This window comes from Aptenodytes forsteri, unplaced genomic scaffold, assembly GCF_000699145.1.
Source record: "Aptenodytes forsteri isolate BGI_AS27 unplaced genomic scaffold, ASM69914v1 Scaffold241, whole genome shotgun sequence".
Lineage (NCBI taxonomy): Eukaryota > Metazoa > Chordata > Aves > Sphenisciformes > Spheniscidae > Aptenodytes > Aptenodytes forsteri.
Genome location: NW_008795252.1, coordinates 2,237,410 through 2,265,300, shown reverse-complemented (window position 1 = coordinate 2,265,300; position 27,891 = coordinate 2,237,410). Strand labels below are relative to the sequence as shown.

The 27,891-nt window shown below is 46.6% G+C and overlaps 1 protein-coding gene across 1 annotated transcript in view; it reads right to left on the bottom strand.

Annotated features, from left to right (window-relative positions):
* Positions 1 to 2,342: 2,342 nt before the first annotated feature.
* Positions 2,343 to 27,891, bottom strand: part of CACNA1C (calcium voltage-gated channel subunit alpha1 C) — a 521,583-nt gene continuing 496,034 nt past the window's right edge. Inside the window, exons 33-48 of the mRNA XM_009278953.1 lie at positions 25,811 to 25,876; positions 22,525 to 22,616; positions 21,559 to 21,706; positions 21,446 to 21,463; positions 20,419 to 20,546; positions 18,651 to 18,747; positions 16,827 to 16,929; positions 14,505 to 14,606; positions 12,970 to 13,097; positions 11,687 to 11,821; positions 10,346 to 10,698; positions 8,435 to 8,563; positions 7,850 to 7,959; positions 5,775 to 5,878; positions 2,907 to 3,230; positions 2,343 to 2,639 (exon numbers count right to left, since the gene is read on the bottom strand). Coding sequence (XP_009277228.1) covers positions 2,343 to 2,639; positions 2,907 to 3,230; positions 5,775 to 5,878; positions 7,850 to 7,959; positions 8,435 to 8,563; positions 10,346 to 10,698; positions 11,687 to 11,821; positions 12,970 to 13,097; positions 14,505 to 14,606; positions 16,827 to 16,929; positions 18,651 to 18,747; positions 20,419 to 20,546; positions 21,446 to 21,463; positions 21,559 to 21,706; positions 22,525 to 22,616; positions 25,811 to 25,876 — 2,334 coding nt within the window. The remainder of the gene's footprint in view (positions 2,640 to 2,906; positions 3,231 to 5,774; positions 5,879 to 7,849; positions 7,960 to 8,434; positions 8,564 to 10,345; positions 10,699 to 11,686; positions 11,822 to 12,969; positions 13,098 to 14,504; positions 14,607 to 16,826; positions 16,930 to 18,650; positions 18,748 to 20,418; positions 20,547 to 21,445; positions 21,464 to 21,558; positions 21,707 to 22,524; positions 22,617 to 25,810; positions 25,877 to 27,891) is intronic.

Here is a 27,891-nt window from a genome sequence, read left to right as displayed (position 1 = left end):
CTTGAATTGCTGGTGCCAGCTGAATACCTAGGATGGATCTGCCAAATGGGCTTGGGGGTCTTGCCACCCTCGAGTGGGGCGAGACCTTTAGAGGAACTGAGCAAAAGGAAAGAGAACAAAGCCTGAATAAAATGTCCCGGTCTCGGGAAGAAAGATTCTCTACCAATAAAGTCATCGTGCATGTTTAAAGGGAGTGAGGAAGAAGGAAAATGAACACAAGATATGCAAAATCAGTAACGTTCAACCTGTCAGTGGATTGCAGAATAGTTACTTACACCAGGTACACTTTGTTCATTGTACAAATTAAAAAAGGCAAAAAAATAGTACCCCTTTCCCCAACCACACGTAGAAAAGCACTTAAAAGTTCAAAGGTAAAGCTTGGCACATTCCAAATACGAAATGATTCACTTGACATGCAGCAAAATATACAAGAAGTGATTCTTTTTTTCTTTTTTTTTTTTAAACAAACTTAATTCAATTCGTTATCTTTGCTTGGCACAATTGCAATTCATTTTAAAAAAATATTTGAAAAATACTGAAACTGACCTGAATTCAAGTATAACAGTTTCTTCAACAGAAACATTATCAATGCAATAAAACATCACACGGAATATATCGAAGCGTAACGCCTTCTGTTTTTTTGTTTCCCCCCCACCCCCGCAATTTTTTTCTATACAGTTTTAATGCCAACACAACTTAGAATTGTATTTTAAAATTAATATTATTGCATTGTTTTTGCATATCTTGTGGAACAGAAAATGCAAAGAGTTACTGATTCCCCTTTCAAAAGCAGAGACAGTGGTTTGTTTTTGCATTCACATGGCCCCAGATGCAGATCTCCTGCAGCTCAAACCAGGATGTGGAGAACTGCATGCACTTACACACACATGCGCGCGCACGCACACTCGCTCCGTATTGCTCCCACACTCACAGATACACTTAGCACTAAAAAGAACCCAAATCAATCACTCAAATGTGCAAGACTATATCAAGTGCATTGCCTACTATCCTTAAATTATAAAACAACAACAAAAAAAGGAGGTTTCAATTACTAGCAAATAAAATTACAAATTCTTGGTGTACATAATGGTTGGTAAAACTCGTCTATCGTTATACTTCTACCAAATGTCAATGGAGAAAAAAACCCGGTTTAAATAATACGACATGATCAAACCAATTTAACATTTGCAAAGGTGAAAATAAACCAAAACAAAAAGGTAGGTGATTACAAAACATTGTAAACACTCCCTTCTCCCTCCAAAAAAAAAATAATAAAATAGTCAAAATAAAAACTGCAACATGCTTTCAAGAAAATATCAAACTGCAAAACAAGGAGAGATCTACACAAGCCCACCACCACCTCAGCAAGTGCGGGGCAGGTCGGCACAGGCCCGCCGCAGAGCCTGCCCCCCGCTCTCCCACTGGCTGGCACGGCTGGCTGTCTGAGCTCTGATTGGTCGGCAGGAGACTGCCTGAGCTCGGATTGGCTGGCGAGCGACTGCTCGAGCTCTGATTGGTTGGCAGGGGTGGCTGCCTGAGCTCGGATTGGTTGGCAGAGACTGCTGCCTGGGAGTCTCGGCAGGGTTGGGCAGCGTTGCCACCTGCCCCTCGGGCGCCCTCGGGCTTCTTCTGCTTCCTCCTCCCCTTCGCGGTACGGGAATCCACAGCAGAAGTCCTCCTCTCCTTCCGAATCAAAGGGCCTTGGCTTTATGGAGACGGTGAGGCTCATACAGAATATGTGCAAAATGATTTTTACAAGCAAAGTTGAAAGACACCCGTTTGACGCAGGGTCCTTTTGGCTAGGGCCATTCACAGGAAGCTGAGGTTCCCCTTCGCGCTCGGGAGGCAGCCGTCGTTCCTTGTGCAGGGACTGAAAAAAAGAGGGAGCTGGCTCTCCTCCTCTTCCTCCTCCTCCTCCTCCTCCTCCTCCTCCTCCTCCTCCTCCTCCTCCTCCTCCTCCTCCTCCTCCTCCTCCTCCTCCTCCTCCTCCTCCTCCTCCTCCTCCTCCTCCTCCTCCTCCTCCTCCTCCTCCTCCTCCTCCTCCTCCTCCTCCTCCTCCTCCTCCTCCTCCTCCTCCTCCTCCTCCTCCTCCTCCTCCTCCTCCTCCTCCTCCTCCTCCTCCTCCTCCTCCTCACTCTTCCTTCATGGACACGTGCTGGGGTTATATCCGCTCCTGAAAAGCTTTCTTACACCACCCAACTCTGCGACTCGTCCCAACAGAAATGAATGAAGAACGCTGTTCCGGTTACTCCAGGTCACGAGAACAGTGAGGCACTTCTGAAACAAACCCATTAGGAACATTGAAACAAATAAAAAACCAGCATCGCTTCCAGCCCTGGCAACTACAGGCTGCTGATATAAATCCTGCTGTCCTTGAGCTCCTCCTGACTTTTTCTACAATCCGGGTTCTGCACCTCTTCCTCTTCCTCTCCTGCACTGTCCTGCCCTGGGTCCCTGCAGTTAACAAAAGGCAAGAGGTTGCCATTGGGGCTCTGCTTGCTGTTACCATTGAGAATGTTGTCTGCTGCATTTTCCATCTCTTCTATCGTCATGTCACAGGCGTCTGCGAGCTCCTGGGTTGTGACCTCAATGAACTTTGGATCTTGAGCAAACTGCGTCAGTCCTTCCGAAATCAAGACCTTCAAAAGCAGGTAGGGAACCAGAGACAAAGACATACGTTAGTACTCCGCATCATCAACCCTATTGCACCCCATCGCAACCCTCTTTACTGCTGTATTTTCCCCAGCGGTCCTTCTCCCATTCATGCTGCTAGCCCCTGCTTGGAGATGGACTCTCCTACTCTTGGCATTGTGGGCAGCAGTATATCTGTTGCCCTGCTCTTCCGAAGACCGCATTTCTAGTTGGCCTTGACACTGCTCGTGTCCTTCGTGACTCTGCAGTCTTACCGCTTCGACCAGGCTGCCAGCGCTGCCGTGAAACTGCCTGCTGCTCCCTCCGGTCTGGCTGGGGACAGTGAGGGAGACCGGCCTGGCTCTCCTCGGGCTGCTGCAGCCGGTGTTTTCAGCGTACTGAGAGCCGCAGTGTACTGACGGGAAGCTGCTGTTGAGCTTCTCACTGGACTCTGCCCCGTCGAGGCGCAGAGTCGGGATGGTCTGTTGCGGCCAGCCACGGCTGCAGGGTGTAGCAGGGGGTGTAGCACACAGCCGAGAGAACATGGTGGGGGAATGGCTTCGCTGGAGCAGGGGACTGAGGCCGGCCACCGCTAATGCCTGCGGACAGAGGAGAAACAAGACGAGTGAGAGCCTGCTCTTAGCAGCAGGGGTGGAAGGATGAGGTGCTGGAGAAACTACCTGAGAAGGGCCTGGAGGGTCTTGAGGCTTGTGAAAACAGCTGCCTGCTGCTGGAACGGTTTGGATGTTTCCTGCAAACTCATTTTGCAAGCTTTCCTTTAAATGGTGTATCCTGCGCTAGTGCCAAGCACCAGACTGAAAACTCTCACGACTGCAGTTCTTCAGCCTTGGAGCCGCTGCACTGACAGGAGGGATGCAGCCCCACTCCCCACAGCCTTGCCAGAAACACCACCTCTTCTCCAGTGGGTGAGACAGCAATTCATTTTCCCACCGCTGCCACGACCCATACTGCTAGCTTTTACTGCCAATTGCTGTGTTTTCTGTAAGTATCTACTGTGGAACCTGAATGGATACCAGATGTGAATTTTAGATGTGTCTGCAGTTGGCAATAACTATAAATCCACCACTGGATTTTAAGGCATCTGCTGTTGGTGGGAGGATCAATGTCTGATGATTATACTTCGAGCCATCCTGTCCTTCCTGTAATCATATACACAACCTCTGAGTCATCCAGCTTCCTTTTATAACAAATTTCTCAAGAAGCCCCCTGTTGCACAGGGCTGATCTGATGCCTTATTCATGGTGACTGCTGCCTTGTTCCGTAAGCAGTGCCGTCAGAGTCATAAGCTCATCTCACAGAGCTCACTACTGCCTAGTATGAGCAAATAAATAAATGCATAGAAAATACAAAAGCACATTGATTGCGTTGCAGAGAATCCTCTTGGTTGGGTTGGGGTTAGTCTCATCCAGCTTCCGCTATCTGAAGGCTATGTGTTTAGTGTAAGCTAACTCTGTAGAGAGACACCAGCAAGCCTCCTGCCTCTTGGATACCTGCCTGAAAATGCTGTCTGGAGGACAAGACACTTAGACAAGACTTATACTTGCCCTTTGGCATGTATAAGTCATGCCCTGCAGGCTATGATGGCCTCAGCACATCCCTTAAACTGCCAGGACTTCAAGGAGAGCCCTAGATCTGTCAAGCAGGACAACTGAACCAGTTTTTCAGCTTGTTGGCAGAAACATATACAAGGTGTTTTATCCAAAATGTAAGGTACTGAGTAGGTTGAAAGAAGCTTTTAGGGATTGCTTTGAGCTTCAGCTGCATGTATTTACATATCATGATGTATGAGTATTTCGTGAGAATACCCCTTCAAGCATTCACGAGCAACCAAATCCATTGTGCTCAGCAGAGGCAACCTTTCCACTTTATGTTCTTGTTTTAAGCACTGTTGTAGGCTAACATTTTTGTAAACATATGAACACTGCTGAGTGTTGTCAGCTGGAGGCCAGATGCCTATTTCAGGGTAACCCTTCAGTCTGGCTGAATGACACTGGGGGGGGTAGAGCCCCATCTCTCCAGGTTTGGAGCTGCATGGTGGGATGAGGAAGGGTGAAGTAGCTCCATCCTCTTTCTACAGGAGGGAGGTGATTCTGCCTACTGGGTGGGCTGAGAGCATGGGAGGCATGTGTCCCCTCTGCCTGGCCTGCCGTGGGAGGGCAGGAAATCTCGGGAGGACTGTTGCCGCTGTGGGCAAGGTGGGAAGCTGTTTCCTGCCTACTCTTCCCTGTCCCAACACATTTGCTGGTTGTCCCTGCCACAGCTGTAACTCTCTGCAGACCACTGCTTTCTGGAGCTTGATCCTTAAAGGACAACTGGCTGGGAGTGGAGGTGAGAAGAGCCAGGGAGCCTCAAGTGCGCTCATCTCTCACTCCTCCGCTCTGACTTCTCATTCCTCCCGCCCCTGCCGTGTGGCATTTTCTGCCCCTGTGGCAGCCTAAGGAGGTGTGAAGGCTGTTCTGCCCTGCCCTGGGGGACTGCACGGAGCAGGATGTCTCACTTGCAAGGCTGGCACTACCATCTGCACTTGTTTCTTTTACGGTGACAAAAAGTGGCATCATCAAACCAAAAGACACAAATCTACTTTGGACTATGACAACTGGCTAATCATGTAGGTATGTGCCTAAGCATACATTTGCTAGGCTGCTGAATGCAGTTACAAAGGGCTTAAGAAGCTGATAAATTACATGTAATCTGTTTATGTTTTAAAATGATTAATTACAGTTACTGGTTACCTTTAATTGATATGAAAGTAGACCCTGAACATTTTATTCATATGCATACTACCATCAAAGCCAGTGTAATTGCACTGCAGCATGCAATTTGGGTAGTTATTTTTATCTTTTAGCTAGTTTTTTATTTTACTCTTTCATGGACATCAGAAAATGATAACTCTGCTGATTCCAAAGGACATGTTCCTGTAGCATTCTTCTGGGAATGCTAAAAATCCTGAAAGCAGGAATGAGCATGATGGCACATACGATTTCTAAAAATTGGACCTTTGATATGCGTGAGAAACTATCCCAAATGGTTTTTAAAAAGTTCATTGGGATACAATGTGGGGGCACTGCAGATGGTAGGGTCTCAGTTACATTGCTGGGCCCTTTGTGGTTATTAATGCTTACCTGATGATGTACCAGATGCAAAGGCAGAACTGTCTTCTGCGAGACATCTACACCCTGGTTTTTCTGTCTTTTCAGACACTCTAAGTGAAAAGATGCTCTTCGACCTGAAACAGCAATCACACATAACTGTGTCCATCACTCATAGTACACTACAGTCAATCTGATTTCAATTTCTTTTAGTGCATTGGAGTCCCATTGGAGATGCAGCAAAGACACCCACATTTTAGGTTCTCTCCACTTTTCTTCAACACCTTGCCCTTTCCAAAGCATTTGTATTTACAAAAAGCAGTCAAACATCATGGACCAACCAGCACTACCTTCCAAACAAGCTGCAAGATAAAATTCTGGATGATGATTTTTATTTTTCATCTTTTAAAACACTGTCCTAGTAGATACCATGCAGCCGATTTCCCTCCTAAGCAGTGGAAGTGTTCTCAGACCTCTCTGGTTCAGGGAAAGCCCTCAGCAGGACTGATGATGGCAGCTGAGGCTCTGGTGCAGGAGGGGGTGTCAGGCTGCTCATGTGACATTTGCCTCCCGCTTGCATATGATCTGTGTCCCTTAGCTGCCAGACATACCACAGTTTATGAGGCTGTGTCTATAGCAAGGTCAAGTGGAAGTGAATTAATCAATGGTTGAATTCACTGGTGAATGGAAGGCTGCTTATATAGACATGAAGCATTTTCAAAATTTGGAAAGAAGGGAAGAGAAAAACCCTTTTTTTTCTCTTGGGAAAAAAAAAGATTTTAGGGGGAACTATTGAAACAGTTGCATTGTTCTCTTGCTATAAAATTAAACTTTACTTCTATAAATACGAGAAAGGTACTCCCTATGCAGGAATTTAAAAGTACTGCAAAGTATATTTATGAACAAGTGCACAGGCTTTACTTCTGAAGAATGGCAAATAAATCCAGTATTAAAGATAGAGCTGCATGGCACACTAAAATATTCTGTGGACTTCTTGATCCTGTTGACATTTTTCTGAAGAATCAAAGAAAATTAGAATTCTGAAAATAGTAAGTAGCTATAATATTGATTTGTTGAGAAAAGGCCCTCTCAGGGGTTGGAGGAAACATGTGTTACAACCCAGAGAATGAATGCTACAACGCAGATAAAAAGTATTTCCTCTTTCTAGAGAAAAAAACCTAGTAAAATGAGTATGACATCACTGTATAAATATTCACTAGAATGTAGTTGATGAGGCATTGTATCAAGGACTGACTGCAAATTTGGCCTTACAGATAGATATAGGAATTGTCATTGCCTAATATTTTAAGTTTTGAAATAAAGTAAATGCTTTTAAAATACTCAATTGTACAAGCATCCTGAAGGATTTGAGCGAAGACTCAGTAGCTTCACTTTAAACATTACACTACCTAGTCTGTCACTTTTATTTTGTAAGAATATATTTTATATACAAGATTCTTTTTAGTTTCTCCCCAAAATGTCCTTTTTCTCCACACCAGTACTCAGGAAAAAGGCTGAAAAATATTCTACATAAAAGAGCTCATTTTATTCCAGACTCTCACATTTGTCCCGATACTTTCATAAAATCTTGTGATTCATGGATTTCACCTGAGCGTAGTCTACACGCTCAAGCACTTGAAAATCTCCAGATACAATTAGAGCAGAAAGCAAATTTATATTGTATTAACTTAATCTGAAATTCACTGTTTTCCTTGTAGTGGACAAAAGAGACGTCGTCTTCTTTCTCCCTGCTGAATACACACAGAACAGAACACCATATACTGAAGGCTAGCCCATTCGGTGACTCCCTGGTGATTGTTTGGAGAGTCTATGGCACTCTAATAAACTCCCCTAATTCACAGGCGAGCTTAATCAAACAGATCACATGGACTATCCAAACAGCCACAGATTCATCTACAGACTGAGCATAAAGTCAGCAGTCATGTGCGCGATCAGGACCGTATGCACGCCGTGGGATTCCTGGTCTCACGAGCTAAATGCAGCAAACAGCAACGCCCGTGCCCACACATGCTGATTCCTCCAGCAAGACGTGAGAACTCAGTTGAGGCAGAGGAGAGCACAGCCAGCATGTCACGCTGGGATGTTACCTAGCGCCGAGGAGCACAGAAACCCTTTCTTCGGAGAGTGCCGGGTGTCCTCTCCTTTGTTGTTTTCTGGTGGAGTAAGTTGTCTGTTTTCATCATCTTGGTATGCAAGCCTGGAAAGGAGAACAGAGGGATTCTAGAAAAAGCAGCTGATATTGGACAGAATAACCGCTCTTCCAGCAAGGAAGCCAAGAAGATCATGTTATCAAATGGATGCAATAGTGAGCTAACTTCAAGCTATAACTGGTTCAGGGGCAGTAAGAGAGGCCACGAGGCAGACAACGCTCTAAAGATGAGATCTGGGAACATTAGATGGTAGAAGTGAATAGGGAGGGGAAGCCCTGCGGATCCAGATGTCTCATTTGAGGAGAAGGAAAATCCTAGGTGAAAGATATCCTTTTCAATGTTACTTCTCAGGGCTGAACTGCATTTTTTAAAAATTATTTTCTGATATTTGAGTTGTCAGACCAAAGTCTTCTGGCCTTATCCCATAAATTGAAATTTTTGTAGAAAAACATCACCTCTTCCCACCTCTCCCCCTTAATTAAAGAACCACCCAAACACCTTGACTAAAGCTGCAAAGCTCACATTTCAGTAGAGAGCAGACTTGGTTCACTACAGTACTCAATGTCTTCATTCAAATTTTCATCATAAGTCTCATCCTGAGACACTTCCTCTTGGCAAACAATTGCCAGCTGGCTGTCTCTGGAACTGGAGCTAATGAGCAAAAAAGACAAGTCAAGACACGGAGATGGTAAAGACAACCTGTTATAAAGACAAGAATGACAGGCTCCATCTGTCTCAGTTTATTATAATGTTGAAGAGCTATCATAGAAAAATCAGCAGAGTTCACAAACACAAAGCAACAACCTTTGTGTCCTCTTTCAGAGGAAGAGTTTCTTAAATCAATGCTGAACAATACTGTAAACATATTATTGTCATTTGTGACTACATGCACTCTATATATGCGCACATCACACTGACCACTTTTCCAAAGATACACCTCACTGAACTTGAAGTAAAATCTGAGATGGGCTCTTGGAAATACAGCTTTTTCCCTTGTTGCAAAAGCCTTGGTTACGAATTTCAGAGAAGCCTCCTAGACACTAACAGTAACTCTCTCAGCTCTGTGGTGTATGGTCTCTGCCTCCCAAATCCCTTACTCTGCACCATCTCTCCCCTCTGCCTCCTGTTCATGCTCTTGTTCCTTGCTGTCTTTTCCATCTTTGGTCCCTTTTTTCTCATCACCAACTGCAGAGTGCTTCTACTGAATTCAGTAGGATCTGTTCAAACCCTTAGGCGTGACAGCCCTTAATTCCCTGCTTGCCTCCTCCTTGTCCCTCTGTCTCACGTCTCAGACCTTGTATTTCACTTCATTCTGAATTTGTGTTTTCTGAGGAGTAAAGTAAAACCAGGAAGCCCTGAGTTGAGAGTATTTTCTGGAGATGTCATGGTGATCATTACCTCTTTTTCAGTCCTACTGACACCAAAAAGAAGAGCTCATATTCAGCATTAATGGGGATTTGGACTTTCAATGGGACAAACAGTGGGTCTTACACCCAGAGAGCATTAGAGCATGAGGGAGAACACGTACCGTCCCAGTGTTTCGTAGTAATGCGTCCTAATTCAAGGAAGGTACCCAAGGAAGCAAGAAGAGAAAAGAACACCATGTTAGCAGTGTCACATCAGCACAAGTCAGCAAGGCGGAGGGCAAATGGCAACACTTGTTGTGCAACTCCTGTGGCCTCTCTCAGGAAGGCACAAAATAGAAAAACCACTGGACTCTTTACTTGGGCAATTCTGCACCCACTGAATTTCCTCAGTCTTATTGTCCTATTCTATCCTTTGTTGGGGCAGCATTGCCCACTCTCTGCACTGAAAAAAAATTTCCAGCTTCTTCCTGCTGTTACTGAAACAGTTAAAAATATCTCCTACTGATAAAAGTGATACTCCTTTTGTATTAGTCATCTGTGCGTAAACAGCCTGAAAGCTGTCCAGAGAAGGGGATTTTCTTTGCTTTGCACAGTATTGCATTTCTGAAAACCTTGCCTCCCTCCTCCCAGAATGCCTTTGGTGACCTCTGTAGGGATGTGACCCACTGAATGAAAAACTACTGACTTCCACAAAGCTCCCTATTGGGCGCTTAAGAGATGAATTGCAGTCCCTTTGTCTTTCAGTTAGCAGTTGATAAAACACCTCCCTGTGGCAAAGGAGGGATAAATAAGGCTCCTTTTGGTTCTTACAAAGGCTTCTTCATGATAAAGCCCAAAGAAATCAAGTGTGTTGGTCAGTGAGAGTGCTGCTGCTTTGCAGTGCTCAGCTGATGCATATCTGTTGCACCGTGGGCTTTGGCACAAGTGGAGAACCAGAAGGCCCAATCCAGGCTGCAGGCCGGGCGATGTCTGGTGGGTGACTTCAGCTAGGCAGCAGTGCTCTGGTGTTTGCATGCATGTTCCTCTCCCTGGTCCCTTGACCCACTCTCTGCTCCATGCAGCTTACCTTTTGGAAGGTAGTTTCCAAGGAGCCTCCTGCACACGTATGGTTGGTGACAAGGGGGTCCCGTGGCCTTCCACTGTGCTGACAGTGCTGGGGTAGCTGGGTGGGCTGGGGAAGCGGCACAGGGCAGTGTTGTTGGCATTATTGATGTTGGCATTGGAGCCTGAAGATGAGTAGCTGCTGGGAGTGAAGGTGGAGTCCACCAACTTCTCATGAGATGGAGACTCGGTATCCCCCTGGTTGTTGCCAGACTTATTGATGTGCAAGGGTCGCTGGGTGGTGAATGTCTGGGGGAATGCACTCCTGCCATCACTTTGGTAATAGCTGACATGGTTTCCAAACAAGCCTCCGGCTCTCTGTCAGAGAAACAGAAATTATTTTCCCTTTGTGAGTAAGAAGGTTTGCAAAGGCCCTGGTGTTTCCTGCTTAGCCTGTTGAGCAAAAAAAATGTGAGGACCAAAGTGTGCATGATAGCACTGGTGCTCTCTCTGCCAGAGGATAGTGCATGGACTTCTCTGTCAGAGAGACTAGGTACACGCAGGCTGTGAAAGCTTTAGCTTTCTAAGATATTTCAGAGGACTGGCCAGGTGCATAGGTGAGGCAAATGTGTCTCTACACCTCCCTCCAGTCCTGGGAGTGCAGGACCGGGTAGGGATGCAAGAACCAGGTAACTGCTTTCTGGTTTTCACAGTGCAGTTACAAAGCAACATTTAGACATGAGAGGGGATTTGAGAAGAGCACCAGAAACTATTAATCACCTGGAGGAATGAATGAAGAAAGACTTAATGAGCCACTTATGTACTGTTTAGATGATGAGTAATGAAAGGGACTGACGGCATCTTTCTGTAAGGAAAGGAAGAAAATGCCAAAGGAGAGGAAATATTACCAGAGGAGACAATTACAAGAAATAGGAATGAAATAAGAAAGAGAAGATTTAGGTAACTTGCTTGGAAAATTTCCTCCTTCTGTAGGAGCTCTGGTGGGTTCTGGTATACTTTTTGGAAGGATGCTACTTGTGCCCCTGAAAGGAGGAGTGAACAAAACACCAAAGTATGCCTGGCTGCTGCTCTGCAGACTGTAGGATGGCTGAATTGATCTGTTCTTCAGACTCTTTGGCCACTCTCGTTCTGATTTTATTTAGGTTTTATGAAGGAAACTTCCACTGAGAAGAAAATGGGATAAAAACTGTGCAAAGATCTCAGGACTTGGCACCCTGAGTCCACTACTCTAGGGTCTAGAAAACAAGGAGGCCCCAGCTGAAATACAGAGTGCCTAAAAGAGAATGTAGCACTCTGAGCTCAGCTACTGGTCTAGCCTCAGCTTGTAAACTTGTTCAGCACCTACCCGGAAGATATCATCTTCAGAGGCAGCAGAAACAGCTTCTTTCATGGCCTTATCGAGCTCTTCTTCAGCTGTCAGGTCTCCAGAAATTGCTCGTCGGATCTCTGGCCCAATGTCGTGAAGTGTGCGCAGACCAGCCTGCAAAACAGCAAACTATAGAGCTTCATATCTCCGAGTGGGTATATGAGAAATAAAAGCAGTGCTATTTCTTCCTAAGCACTGTGAAGCCCTTTTACTTAATATAGCATCCCCAGCTCCTAGAAAAACACCAACAAATTCTGTTCTTTCATCTCCAGCTTAGAGAGGGAAAAACTCTTAGCAATTCAAAACAGGAATGTTAGTTGCTAGTCCCCTGGCTTCATCACAACAGGACATAGACATAAATCCACAGGCTTGACTAAGCAAGTCCGCATGCTTTCAACTTTGGGTTCTCAGATCCACAACCAGAAGCCCTAGAGCAGCCACAGTTCCAGATGAACCATGTACTCAGTGCCTCCGAAAATATCTTCTTTTTAATCAGCAGCTTAAATATGGATTTAATAGCTAAACTTCTGGCATCTGGACCTGGACAGTCCTCAAACCCCTCACTGACTGGAATCTGTTCCAGGAAGTCCATCCAGGGAGCTAAGCTGTGGGTATGCAGAGACCTCCGTCTGTACCCGTGCCTGTGTCACAGCACTTTTTAGCTTGCTGGAACTCCAGAGTCACCCTTTTTCCTCACTGTACACTTGAGGGACATAAATGGTGCTGCTTGCACAGTCAATGGGGCTTTCTCGTTCTTTCACGCAGCCTGGTAGTTCACCCAGTGAACATGTAGCACAGTGGTGAACAGATCCCAAGTCTTAGAACCTGATGCCCTGTCCGTTGGATGGCCTTGGCATCCAGGTATGCTTTTTGCTTTTTAACTGATTTTGCCTCCTGGCAACATGCTCTCCCTGACCCTGTTATAGTGACTCCCCTCAGAAAGGGTAGAATGAATGTGGTAATAAGCAAATGTCTGCTGGACACTTCATACCAGTTCTCTAAAAGGAACCCAAATTTCAAATATTACTGGCAGATTGATAAACTGTGGATATACCTCACCTGTGCCTTCCACCTCCAGAGCTAAGGGATGTGGCCCGTGGTACATACATGTTTATCCAAAAGGATTGATGTGTTAATTCAAGGGGTCTACAAGCTCCTTTCCAGTGGGGATAGCCCATTGCAGCCCCCAGAACGGTTGAGAGGGAAGTGGGATCAAATGCCTCTACTGTACCACCCCTGTCCATCCTGTGCCCGCTTGTCACCTGCAAGGAGAGCGCGTTGCGCTGGGAGGGCTTGCCCACCAGTCCCTGTTCTTTACGTTTCTTGAACTTCCGGAAATACTCCTGAATCAGGAAAGTGGCGTAGAACTTCCCGACGGTCACCTCGTCATCTGCAAAGGGGTATTAAAAAAAATAATAAATTAAATAAGCAACTGATTTTAAACAGTGTCTTTGCTAATGTGACCCTTGCAATTCGCAGCAGAAACACTAGGCACCACAGTGCATCTCTGCTTTTTATGGCATCAGGGTGCAGGGCTGAAAGAAGGGATTGCTCCACAGCCAGAGCTTGCTGTAAGTAGTCAGGAGGAGAGGTGCACATGGCATTTGGATAGACTGGCTCTGCTGGCAGAGAACCCCGATAGCTATGCACCTCTGGATGTACATTGTTTATGGTGAAGTGCCTCTAACCTTTGCAGTCTCTGGTATTGGTTTACCACATAGGATCTTGCTATAGCAGCAGCCTCCCAGTCTGGGTCAATACATGCTGCTTTGTCTTGCGACAGCCTGGGGTAATACGCACTCAAGAGTCTGGGCTCACCAACAGCATCTGACTGACCATCCATCCCAGACCTGATCTGGCCCTTCTCTGCATTGAAATTCTGTATGGTTGTGCCTAGCATGGGTGTGAGCGAACCAAAATGATCACCTCTCCCCAGAAATGCAGTCATTGCTGTATTCTCACTCAATACAAAAGTGTCAATGAGCCAAAATGTAAGCTAAGTGGACATGGTCCACTGACTTCAGAGCAGGCTGAGCAAGGTTCAGGATCTGGCTGCAGCTGTTAACTAACTACCAAGTGCTGTTCTGTGCTATAGCCCCTGGAACCACCTGGAAGGTCAGTGAAGGCCACACTGGATGCCCATGCACCTGGGGTCCCAAGAAGCCTAGCAAAGGAGTTGCCCAGAAGCCTGGTAATTACAGCCTACCAGGGACGCTGCATAGAAACCCACAGCAATCTGTTACACCAGTTCAGACTGGCTGAGGAATGTCCCTAGGTACGTGAGTCTTTGACAGGTATCATAGTAGAAAGCAGTTACATGAGTAAAAAAAGAGTTATATGCCATAGTAAAGGTAGTTTTGCTAAATATGAAGGGGTTATGAGATGGGGCTGCATCCTTAACTTGTGTGTAAGGCCATATCTCTTATGCAGTCAGATAAAGTCCACATCATCCTCTCTGGAGCTACTTAGCTCTGCCTGCTTCCTTTGCCCCCAGCAGGCACCAGGTAATGTCCAGGGGAGCAAATGCCCATGATCAAACTGGGGCAAGATCTAGGAATAAAGGTTTCTAACTCCTATTTATACACCTTTTCTTCCTTCCCTGATTTCTCAGCAGCAAGAACATGATACTCATGTTAGTATAGGCAGAAACAGATCTCAGCCTGATGAAATACAGGTAACAGCTTGTAGAAGAAAGCTTGTCCCCCATATTCCACCTGATGATCACGAGATGCAGTAGGATATGTCAGGTGGGGAAAAAGACAGAGATTCAGAGACTGGGACAAGATCCTGCACTCACCACCTGCGGGGGGCACCACCTGGTCCAGCAGCTTCATACTTGTGCGCTTCCAGATTTTCTTAATTATTGCTCTCAGCTCTTCGTTGGCTTGCTCTAGGTTACCTGCAGGGTGAAAATCATCAGAGACAGGAATTAAGCAGACCCTGCAGAGGAGCAATTTCACGTCTGGCATGGCAATCTTAGGTGGAAAATATCAGAGCTTTTTCAGTAGTGGAAACTTTTGGGCAAAGAGATGCTCTGACCATTCCTAAAGCCCCCTCACAGCAAGAGGTCTTCTTCCTAAATACGCATAGTCATCTAAGGGTAGGAAGGTGACTGTGTTACTGACTGATAGTCTGCAACAGCCAGAAACAACAGAACCATGGTACTACTTCATCCCAAAAAGTAACAATCTCATCTAACACCTCAAATTTTAATTGAGGTCCAGTAAAGGTTGAATATGATGAGAACAGAAGTCAGTTAATGGGAAACTACAGCTTGGGGAAGACAAATAATTGGTGGTAAAGATGCATCTAGAAATCTGCAGACCTGGGCCTGCTTGCAGCACTTCCCAAGAACTACCTGTTGCAATCTCTGCCTCCCAGCAGATATCAAGTTCTTCAGGTGGTGCCAAGAGTCTGCCTTGGAGAGTCTGCACAGTGCTCTGACAAGGCTCTCTGGGCATGTGCAAGGCTTTCACTATCCAACTCAGAGGACTGTCCCAGGATATTCATGTTTATTCTCTGAAGAACAGCATAGGCTATAACAAGCCTTTTATGTAACTGTTTGAACTTAGACATTACATGTTCCTCCAAGGGGCTCTGAGCTAAATGAGACATTAATCACGCCACACTACCCCTTGAGAGTGAGTGAAGCAGATTCGGTTTATATCCTTTCCTTCTAGGCACCCATTTCCTCCCAAAGGACTCACCTTCGATTTTATTTCTTGATTTACGTACATTCAAACCCCTTATAATTGAAGCTCTCTTCTCTCTCTAGGTGTACGAAACCACTATCCTGTCTTCCTAAAGGTGCTGTTCCTGCAGCTTTTCTTATTGCTCCCCAGCATTAAGGCTCCTCAGTGTGCTGCACAGGGCTCTGCATGGCAGTAGCTCTCTTAATAGGATGCAGTGAAGACAGGGACACTAAGTAACTTGCTGAGGATGAAACAGGTAGACAGCATCAAAGGCAGAAATCTGACTCAGGAGGGCTAATTCCAAACTCCTGCCCTAACCACTTACAAGATCCTGCTAAGGCAAGAAAGCAAGCAGTTTGAAGCTTTAGGTGGTTTCCCAGGAGTTCACTGGCAATGACTCTGAGAGTTTGAGGCTAAGACAGACAAGAAAATTGAGTCCTTTTTGGGCCTCTGTTTCATAAGACACAAGATGTCCTACAGGGGTTGCGGTTGGCTTTTTCCTCAGGAGAGCCTCTTTGGCTACAGTCAAATTCTGCTTAGCACAACATTCAAGGCCTTAATATAATTTTTTTTTTTTAAATTTTACCACTTCTTTTGGCTCAGCTGTCAGTATAATCCTGGCACAGTAAACTAGGGTTCTGCTGGTCTCTGCTTTCCCATGCCTGAAATGTAATGCAGCCACTCCTGAGGCAGAGGTGTTTAGCTGTGAATCACAGACATACATGCTCTTTTAGAGCATCTCATTAATACATGAAGCCAGGCTTTGACTCAGGACCAATATCTTTCATTACAGCAGGCGACAGAGTGCAACAAAGGGGACAAGCTGAGTCCAAAATCTTGTCTGCTTTCCCCAACTATACCTGCTGGTCTATGCAAAGCTATTAACAGTCCCTTTGCTTCTCATCTGTCTTTAGGCCTACACCACCACTGTCACTACAATGTGATGTTAACTCATGCTAATAGGAAGCACAGGAGGAGTTTTAGTGAGGTGAGACCCTCGAGTCCAAGATCTTTTGCCTCCCTTGGATTGGAAGATCAGTGGCAACAGCAGTCAAAAAGTGGCCCAGCTCTGCAGCCGCTTTGGACAAGGGGAGGCTTCTTTGCCCTTCTTCCTCCCCCTGATTGCTGTTTGAGCCGATATTGATCTGAAGCTTTTAACTTTGAGACCATTGTAAAGAACGTGATCAATAATCTGAGATGATACCATGGGAAGCACCAGCTTTCTAGATAACTGGAAACACTGTTCTCTCCCTAGAAGATATTATTCCTCCAAACATCTTCACATTGCTTTTTGTACCATGTGCTGCTTATGAGTAACTGGGATCATTTTACACAAGATGTCCTTATTGTTGTATTCCAGCTCAGCACACTTTGGTGTGAACACTACTCAGCTACCTTTGTACCCTTACAGTCAGCAAGCTTCTTACCTTCTGTCTTGATCCTCAGTGCTGTTCTGACCAACGCAAAGAGAGTGGCATTGAACATGACAGTCCCATCACTGTTCAGTGGCATATTCATGGAGACAAGGCGCTGTAGAGTAAGGAGAAGAAAGAGAACAATCATACTGCCAACACATGGACTGAAGCCTCATGATGCCCTCCAGACCTGCTACCCCTCTTATGTGAGCATCCATGGCCCGTGGATTTAGTTACACAATTATAAAAGTACTTGTCATATCCACTGATGGTCCCAGCCATGGTGTGTTTGCCCTGGGGTCTCTCTTCCACTGATAATACTCTGTTTTCTTCTATGTGGCTATCACTTTCTAACCTTCGTTTTCCCCAGTGGCCAGTGGGCATTTGCCCACAGTGTATTACATGGACAGAGATTTGTTCCAGTTCCCAAACCATTTGGCTTTTAAATGACACCTTTTTTTTCTTATAAGGAGCAAACTGATTTCTTCATACCTCATGAGGCACTTGCAAACTCACCTGCCCTAAAGCTGTGCCTGGTGCAAATGAATGCAAACAGAGAGCCAGAACCTTTCTTTCAGGTGACAGGCTTGAAGAAAGGGGATTAGCCGAACCTGAAAGCTGGTCTACTTTATCCAACTATTCCCCCTCTCCGTTTTAAAACAACGCTGTGTCTGCCCTGCAGTAATTCTGTAAAGCCATGTAGGACAGAGAGTGAGTGCTGAGTACTGTTGCAGCTGCAGGGTGAGCTTCAGTGAGACCAATGACATGTATCTGAGACAGATGTAGCAGAGTCACCAGATCTTACGTCCTTACTTCTGTCTCAGGAGGTAAGAGACACCAGGGACTTGTTTTGAACTCTTATGCTTTCAGGGGTTGATTTTGTTTGAGCTCTGTCTTCTGCCACTTTCATGCAACAGGCTTGGTTCAGTACCAAACTGGAGGAAAGGGTGTCATCCCCCATCCCTACCACTGCGGTCACAGAATGGGGAGTTTGAACCAGATCGAGACAACAAACAATTGCTAGACAGCAAACCGAAAGGGATCAGCAGTAGGCCACAGAAGTCACATACTTCTGTGTACAGGCCCCAGGCTTTGTATTTTGCTCTGAGATTGATATAAAAAACAACTACAAGTGTCACATACAAACTCTGGGACTTGCGAGGAGATAAACAAAGAACTTCAACTGAAGGAAGCATAAAGGTTATAAACATGTCGTTATTCACTAGAGAGAGTCCTTTGTCATAGCCGGAGTCTCACAACCAAAGAAATGAGTGAGACATTTTCACAGAAAATCTGTCCTTGCCCTTCCTGTGTTTTAATACCACGCTCACCTTGCTGTTTAGTATCTGTCCGTTATTTAAGCAAGAATGAGAGATAAGACTAGGTTTTTGGCGCACTGCTTAGTCCAAAGAAAATCTCAGGGATACTTTTACTTGCCCTGTTATTTCTGTCTGTCCTAATCTGTCTTGGGATGTGTGTTTGATACCGCAAACATACGTGTGGTTGATTCACTGCTCGATATTTGAGAGCTGTAGTTAGCATGGGAGCTCTCCGCTAGCTGGAGAGAGGGCTGGCGGTGCGCCGATTGATGTCTCGGACTACCGGACAACCCACCCGCTGGCGACTCTCCCGCCCTGGGCTAGGTTGCTGCCGCCCGGAGGAGCCGGGGAGCGGCGCAGGGCGGCCGGGGGGAAGGGGACCGGCGCCGGCCCCCGCCCGGCGGGCAGCGACCCGGGAGGCGGCCGGGCCGTGCGGCAGGCCCAGCTAGAAAATGCCATCGCGGGGTATTTAGCTGCTCGTGACTCCCCGCCTTCCCCGAGCCGCAGCGTGCCTTACTTTGCAAGCCACCCGGTGCGGGCAGAGCTTCCCGAAGCCCAGGGGGGGCTGAATCCGCCGGAGCAGTGTCACCACGTCCAAGTGTTTGATCCGTCCCCTAAAGAAGAAAGCACAGTGAGGGTCGCGTCCTTACCACGGGGCAACCTGCTGATCCGCCTGCAGAGTGCGGCTGCAGCTAGAAGCATCACTGCGATCTGTCCAGCCCCATGCTGCCACTCCCTGTAGCCTGGGCATAGCTGAAGGTATTATTTCAGGCCTCTTGCATTCGGTGCGTTCCTCAGGATTTGCCCAGCACTCATATAACTCCTACTGGTACAGAAAACCCAGCTGTCAGTCATACACAAGTCAAGACTTGCAAGAATTGACTTCAGTGATTCGAATGCTGCAGTTCCTCAGTGCATGAATGGACAATTTTTGCCCCCCCCCCCCCCCGACCTGCTCAAAATCTACGGCTGCTTGTTTACCTGTTGGTCTTAGGTCTATAGCAGGCACAGAGGTGCAAAGGGTCTCTTTTCTCCTGGTGCTTTACCTCCCATATAAATAGGCCCAAGCCACTGTCTTTTGATACTTGTTTATGCTGTGGGCTGTCACTGGAGCCAGCGCAAAACAAAGTGCTGAATTTCCTCCACAGCAGCAGTTGAGTTTCTTTTAAGTTCTGTAAATGGCATCTCAAAAGAAGCATTCTCTCGTGGAGGGAGGACAGCTACCAGAGCCAGAGTTGGGGCTTCAAGCATGGGACATGGGTGCGGAAGAGGGAAAAAATGAGCTTCCCGTTTATAGATGGGAAGGAACAGGATGTCATCTGGACTGAGCGGCTATCTATTATACGGCTTCAGCCACTGCAGTCTTGCCTTCAAACAAGCACAAATAGTAGCATCTGTTTTGTTAACAAACAGTATATTTATTAGAATTCTGTGCTTATCCCCTATCCATATTAAAAGTCTCTCTGGGCAGTCACCATGGATAGGAAGAAGGGTTTCAATTTACGTATCACTCTGATAATGTGACATGGCCTTACATATTGCAGAACCTGAGCCCAAATTAATCTTGACACTATGTCTCCTAAAGAGATCTGCTTTTAGTTTATGCCAAGACCTCTTTCCACAGTTTTTGCATCATGAGGGGGGCTTTGCAATTACAATTGTCAACTGTACTGTAATGCCACAGGGATCTAAATGCACTTTAAGCCTAAGCATGTGTCAAACAGAGCATATAATACTGAATGTCAGTTAAGCCCTTGTGTGAGTTGTTCTTGTGTAACTTTAAATCCCTGCAAGTCTGCTGATGTAAATAACCCTGTAGACAACGTAACGCAGCCATGTGAAGGTACAGGTTGTGATGGGCCTATATGACATATGACAAAACGGAGATTTGAGCACAGCAGCTCTACTGTCAGTAGAAAGTCAAATAGAAGAGTCACAGCTCAATATCCCAAACACATGCAACAATAAACCAACCCTCTAACCTCCATTGCTCAGTCTCCTGCTGCATATCCCTAAACAGTCTGTATCTCCCCCGGACTGAAAGTGAAGCAATGTCCTGCCAGGTAACAGTGCAGCCTAAATGCTGAGATTTTTGTGTGTATCCTTGCACTGCTGGCTTATGGATTCACCAGCAATACCTTGTGGAGGTATCTAGTTTAAGATTTTTTGCAGAAAAAAAGTGTTCCTGCAGTAGGAACATGGCACTTACTGCACAGGGTCTGGAGAACAGAAAATAACAGGCCTGTTCTCCCGAGGAGCTCTGATATCCAGGCTGGGTTACTTACTTGGCTTCAGGGTCATACTCTGCCCAGATCCTTTTAAACTCATCCAGGTGGTGTGGTCCTAAAATGGACCAGTCCCGTGTCAGGTAATCAAAGTTATCCATTATAACAGCTACAAAAAGATTGATGATCTGCAAACAAGGACAGAGACGACTTGATGGATGAGGCAGGTAACAGTAGACTTTATCGGGTTCTCCATTTAAGGTCTGGATTTGGACTCATAAAACTAGGAAGCCATTGGGGGTGGGTTCTCTGTTCCCCCATGCCAGCCCCCCAGTTTAAATGGGAAGATCCCAGAGGTGGGATATTCTCAGCTGGTCACATTTTTCTCTTCCCTACTGAATGGATGAGGTGCAAGCTTGCTGAATTCTTAGACATGCTGCAATGGCTTTTTATTTACCGGTGTCTTTGCCCAGCAGAACGGGGTAGTGGTGGAAGAACCTGGGATTTAACCTCTACAGGCAGTGGGGCTGAGACAAAAGTCCTTTCTTCTGGCCCAAGACCAAAACTTTTAAAATGTTGCTGCTGTTCACTGGGAGAGTTTTGCGCACTGATGCCAGCTGCAGAGCATGTGCTGTCGCTCTGAGCAATGCCGCATTGCCAACCGGAGCAGATGCAAGTGGGATATGTGTATTCTCACAGTCATTGCTGCTGGCAGGGGAGGAAAAACCTGCTCAGCAGCCAGAAGGAAGGTAGGAGGGAAGGTGGGAAGTGTGGCTGAGGCGTTGCTAGCCTCAGCACAGCCCACAACACGCTAATTTGGTTTTCTCATTGAGGGGGAGGGGGGAAGAGCGCTCCTTTGCTGTGCACAAAGGATTGGGATTGGAAGCAGAGCATCCCCCAGAGCTGGAGGGAGGCAGGAATGGCAGTGACCAAGGGGGTGTTGTCACTGAAAGGGTGCTGCTGGGAAAGACCCCGTGGGGAGATTTCCCCTCTCTGAGATCATTCTTCTCCTGTGCAGTGCCGATATCTGGGGAGGCAGGGGCTCAGTCTGACAGAGGGCAGGTTTCGGTTGCTGGGGCGGACTCACCAGGAAGGCACAGAGCATGTAGAAGCTGATGAAATAGAAGACGGCGAAGCTGCTGCCACACACAGAGGGCAGGTTTCGGTCGCTGGGGCGGACTCACCAGGAGCACAGAGCATGTAGAAGCTGATGAAATAGAAGACGGCGAAGCTGCTGCCACAGGAGTGATCAGCTTCGGTGGAGTTGGCCGGCTCCGACTCTGGGTCGCACTTCTTGTCTGGGAGACATGCCAGCATGATTTCCTGCCAGGCCTCACCGGTGGCACACCTGGGCATGGCAAAGGGCAAGGGAAGACAGCAGTGACCTTCGATGCGAGAGAGACTGGCACATTAGCAACCTGTTCCTGCTCCCATGAACATCAATGGGAGTTTTGCCACTGAGGTCAATTAAGAGCAAGTTAGGCTGATGGCCAGGCTTTGACATACACTGGCATACCCCGCTCCTCTTTTCAGCTTTGTTGCCATCATCAGCGTGTTGTTCCTGACTGGCTTTGCCTAGTGTGGGTATGGGGCTGTCGTGCTCCAACCAGCCAGAGTCATTGAGACGTGTGTGACATGGCTATGGATTGCATGAAATAACTCCTTGAAAACGAGGAAAGAGTGTTGAATATGTGCCAACTCCCCACTCCTTCAGCACCCCTCCCTGGCCCTGGCACACCTGGCCACAGCTGGAGCAGGATGATGTGCTAAGCTGAGCTGGGCATGGCCATGCCAAAGCATGAGTGGGAGTTCATGTCCCTTTCCCTGCTAAAATAAGCTGGAAGTCATACTGGCTCAATTTGAACGAAAGGAGGAGTTTGTGAAGCATATCAACGTTTGAGAGCACTGAAAACTGGCTACCTTCCTTCTGAGTAGGAGGACTTGCCTCCCTCCCCAGCACTGAGTGTTGGCCAGTGTCAGCTGTCAGGGTACAAAACTTAATGGACTGGTTGTTTCATCTGATGTAACTCCTAGGCTCCCCCACTAAGGGACAACATGTTTCTACTCACCTCGTGAGCATGACACGGTAGAAGGAGATAAGCTGTGCCCAAGAGCAGAGGAATCGTGCTCTCAGACTGACACAATCCAGAGCTGTCAAACACCCACCTGAAAAGCAGCAGCACTGCCTGGGGGAAGGTCTGGAAGTTGTTGTTTCGGTTGATTTGTGTGGTATCGTTCAGCGCAATTTTACCAAACACCTGGCAGAGAGCAGAGGTCTTTTCAGGTTAGCCCTGCAAAATCCCCAAACCTCTTGTCACCTGTAGCTCTTGGCCTCACCCTGACTCTGATATTTAACAGAATCTGCTCTTCTCTTAAAAAAATCATTTCCACAGGTCTTTCATATTTGCTGTTGCTTCCCTTACTTGTGCTTTATCACCGGAGAAGCACTTATTTTGTGGCAAGAGGCATCTTTTGTTAAAACAAGACATCCTTCCTTATTTCATACACTGTGAATACGTGATATGGGGCGTTATTGTAACAAGCATTCATATGGGGAGGGGGGGTCCAGCTGAAAGAAATCAATAACACAGAAGAAAAGCCTTCATTGCTTATCTGTCTTCACCAGGAGGAAATGATAGCAAAAGACCAGCAGCTGCAAAGCCTTGAGCTTCCAACTCTGTGGGGTGCCTTGGATCTTTCCAAAACAATGTAAAGTACGTTGCCTTGGATCTGGAGATTGTCCAAATGCTTGCCCTTTTAGTAGCTACACTTGTCACCAGCAGGTGACACCCCCTCCCTGAATGCAGCAGTGTGAAGATGATGACGACTAGATTTGCCCAGACAAGGGTGGCCTACACCTTGCTTCCGAGCCCAACCAATCGTCGCTACACCAACTAGTTCATCCAGCCACAGCACGAAGCCTGCAACCATCAGCAAACCTTTTTAGGGGCCTGCCCTCGGATGTGAAGTCCCCAGTGCAGGAGAGTTTCAGGCTTCTTTGAAAAAGTCTTATATAGCTTTGGTACTTTTGGGCACCGGGACTGAGAGCTTAACAAACCTTGCCTGGCAGAAAGGTCTCTGCACAGCATAGTCAGTCAGGACTATTCATTCCCCATCGACAGCAACGTGACAGAGATCTCAAGGACTGAGAACTGTAATCTCGTAGCCAAAATGAGCAGCTGGAACAGAGCACCTCTGAAAGAACACGGAGCTTCTTTTCAAGCAAATGTCACCGATAATTAACACCCCAAAAGAAACAACGATGTGGAGAGAAGCGCAGGGACAATGGCGGGGAGGCCATGCCAGATGGGAGGGAGGGTCTGTACGTGGCAGGCTTTCTGCAGGGGTTCCTCATGGACGTGTGGGCCTTGCCCAGCCTCGACCGCCCCCACACTGTGGGTAGCAGTGACAGCCCCAGCTGCACTGAGGAGGAGCAGAAGGACAGATTAAATGCTCAGAGGCAGTTTGAGCTGAGGCAGCCCATATTTTTCATTTCAGGCAAGCGTAGGCAATGGAACTTCCCATGCTGGAAGTCTGATTTTCCTTTCCACCCTGCAGCTTCCCTCACACATGATGCACTGGCGGCAGCTACTACGGGTGCTTTGCATTAGGTACCTACGAGGAGCTGCAGGTAGAGGTTCCTCTTTCATGACCGTTCCAGTCTGTGCCTCCCGGGCCATTATATGAGTGGCTTCATCCATCAGCATCAATTCGGATTTTTCCACTTGGGCACATTAGGTAGTGAGGCTTGAATGTTGTTATGCTCTAAATCATGGCAGTAGCTGAGATAAAGTGGTAGGTCTCCTTTATGTGGGAAATTCTTATATTTTCATCAGATCTGGTACATCTGGTCTGTCAAGGTAGCTGCTTAATGGGGTGAGGAAGGATTTTCCTTCCTATGTATCCCTATGTGTGAGGGAACTCTATGTATCAACAGGTTCAAAAAAGCAGCATACAAAATGTCCGAGATGCCATTTGGACAAAAAGTGATGATAACAGGTCTGTGGGCTCTAAGCAAAGAGGGAAGATGAGAAAAGTTGGTTTTCTCATTGGAAGACAGAAGGGTAAGAAGCAATCTAGTAATCTAGATCAATGTGAAAGACACATGTATGATCTTCAGGCTGCTGAGATGATTAAAACAGAGGCTTGAATGTTAGCCAAAGATTAAATAGCCAACTTAGAACTAGCTGACAGAAAAGGGAATAGAATTATAGAATAAAATATCTAGCCCTGGCAGTGCCCCCATCATCGTAGACCCCATCTGCGTGGGTCCTTGGAAGCCATTTTTAATGCTTTGTGTAGCTATACAACACTAGTGTAACACTCTCAAGTGATTTTCTGTAGAGAACAGGTAATCCTGTAAGATCTTGGCCATTTGACCTAGTTAGGTATTAAAGGCAAAACTGGCAAGTTTACAGTATGAGCCTCGTAGACTAAATGACAGCTGTAATTACTGGGGGGCAATTGAGATAACCTATGATAATTCAAGAAAAGATTAGTTTTATTTTTCAAACTGGGGGAGGGTAGATGGAGTCTGTGAAAAGATGTGATTGTAATAACAGGAAACAAATTAAAACAAGGTCACAGAGGTCAGATGAATTTTGTTACAAATTCTGTTGGCATTGTGAAACCAAGAAGCCTGTCATGTTTGCAGACCTCTGGAAGCAATTATGCCATGCCTGTTTATACTTCGGTCTCTGGTCCCAGATGGCTGACTTGTCTGAGATCTTTGATTAACACCAAAGTGGAAAGTGAAGCTTGGTTTGAAAAGCAGCACAGCAAATGAGGCTGGGACTGTCACAGACTGTGCCTATATCACATGCTTTCTTCAATGGCCTGTATGCAACATCAGTTCCTTGCACAGATGAACGCTCAGGCTGGTTCCAAGTTCATTTTGCAAACTGAATAGGATATTGTGTTGATGCAGCTTCCTGAAGAACTGGCACAAACACAGAGCGTCGGTACATCGGGTCTGATCCCATATTTACCTTCACAGGTGTAAATCAAAAGCTGCTTTTTACAACTCAGTGGAAGTTATGCCAGTGTGAAAGTGATGCGACAGAAAAATTGGGTTTCTTCAGTGCAGCACGGCCGTAAGCCCACTGAAACAACTATTTTGAACCAACGAGCAAGGCAGTAAATCTCTTTTGCCACCATTGCTGGATATTTCTTTGAGAGTGTGGAGGGCAGGCAAGGTCCTTTTACTGTTGGCATATTGCATTCTGCCATTAAATGGGTCATTTTTTGTTTTTTTTCTGGAGTGCGTTGTGCTCCTGTTGCAAGTGCATAGGCAGACAATGTTTTCCAACCAAGGTTAGCTGCCGTCTTACCTTACTGGGTGAAAACATTCTTGTAAGCCCCTACAACCACACATTGATCTAGTTACTTTATACGTCAGTTCCCAAAACTCTAACAGAAGACAGACACAGCTGAGCTCTTCAGCATCACTTACCTGCATCCCGATCACAGCGTAGATGAAGAACAACATCACTATTAAAAGAGCCACATAGGGGAGAGCCTAGAAATGAAAAAAAAAAAAAAAGAGAGCACTGTGTCTCCACCGAGCCCGGTGCACTGGAGCCTGGTTCATGCTCCTGGCTTTAGGAAACTGGGCAGAGGCTGGCCCCAAACGTGGCGTCTGTAATTTGGCCAGGTGGCCACTAGATGCCTCTACAGGCCCACATTTGCTTGCTCTCCCCGCCACCACCCTGCTGCCAGCCAGCTCAGGCAGGCTCTGACTCTGCTCCCACTCGTGATGGTGTAGCTCTGCTGCCTTCAAGTCAGTCCTGCCCTTGATGGAGTGAGGAAAGCGAGGGCAAAAACAGTGTCTACAGCTGCTTATCAAGAGGAGAAAACTCTCATAACAGTATTATTCTGGCACTAATGGCAATGTGATTTTTTCTGGATCCAGCCTGGTGAAATCAGAAATGCAACAGCTGCCGAGATCCAAATTCAAGGCTTCTGCTACAATGGCTGGTACCATCCTAAGTACCCAAAGCAGCATCAGCTTTGTTCCCTGTTCAGCGTTAGGTGTCTGTGATGGTGTCTGCAATGCACTGTGTCTGTGATCAGCTGCTGAAGAGGAAATGCAGAGCCCTGATATGCAGAGCTGCCTCATAAGGAAGAGGCCAGTGCAATCAGCAAAGTGTTGAGTGCTATCGATTTCCTCCGCCACTAGCAGGAACCAAGGGCACAGCCCAGGACCTCACAGGCTCAGGCTTTTGAGGAGGAATTTTCTACTCTGTTGCTTTTGAAATATATAGAGCTCAGACCAGAGATTTCCAGACCTTACTTCAGAGGCAACGGGCGGACACATTCATCCTGAAAATGTGAGTATGGTCCCTGATCTGGATTTTGAACACCCCATTTCACAGAGTATAAAAAGCCTACAACTTTTTTTTTTTTTTTAATATAAGATTATTTACACATTTTAAGTTTATGCCTAAATTCAACAGGGCTAAATCCTACAGGAAAACTCGAGGAAAATTTTTCACTGACCACTATGGAGATTTGACTAAGATCTGCAGAAATCATCTCAAAGAGATCTGAATTTTAAAATGGCAAAAACTCAAACCTTTAAACAATGCCTGTAATCATCATCTTGAGGCTCAGGGGCAGATTCCGCTGTGTTTTATGGGGTCAGACAAATCTGTATGGTTACCCCACAATGTCAGTGGAGATACACCAGCTCAGAATTGGGCTCCAAACATTTTTTGATGATCTAGTTGGGACTTGATACAAACAAGACCTAAGAAGAGCTCCTGGGGTAGTGTCCAGACAGGACCTGAGGTGCAATAACCTTACCACTTCTTCTATCTTTCAAATGGGGATGGGAAAAGTGTCTTCTCTCCTGTCCGTCTGGCCCTCCACTTTCTTTCCATGTTCTTTTGCTCAGCCCGCTCCTCTCCACTGACGCACCTTCCTACTCATCTCTGCCCCTTATTTCCCACGGCTCCTTCAGCTCCCCACCTCCCATATTCCACTCTTCTGGCTCTGTCCTCCTCTGTCTCCGTCCTTCCCTGGCTTTACCACTTTGTCCTTGTGATTCCCACGGCCTTGCCTTGCCCTCAGCACCCCTCTCACTTCCTACTCCTCCCACTCACCAGCCTGGGCTCTGTTGCTGTCTCTGCAGGCGGAAACCCCGCTGAGCATTTTCCCACCACACGCTCCTCTGACCAGTGCCCCAACTTGTATGTAAGCACTGTGCACCATGCACAGGGCACATGGTAGTTACGATGGGCTCTGAAATCCAGCACAAGTTCGTTGCTTATTAGGCTGCCCTGTGTGAGCAGAGACACTTCCTGGAAGCATGTGGGGACACGGAGAAGAGCCCGTGCCAGACAAAGTCTGCAGGGATCCCAGATTTTGACAGTGGGAGTGGCTGAGTTAAGAGCCCTGCACAGTGGCTATTCTTAGCTACCAAAGGAGCCTCCCAGTAGTTGCAAGAGGAGGAACTCTGAGCAGAGAATACCATGTTATAAATGGCTAAAGACTTTAAAGGGAAAAGGCCCTTGCTTGCAGTGGTTCCCCCCC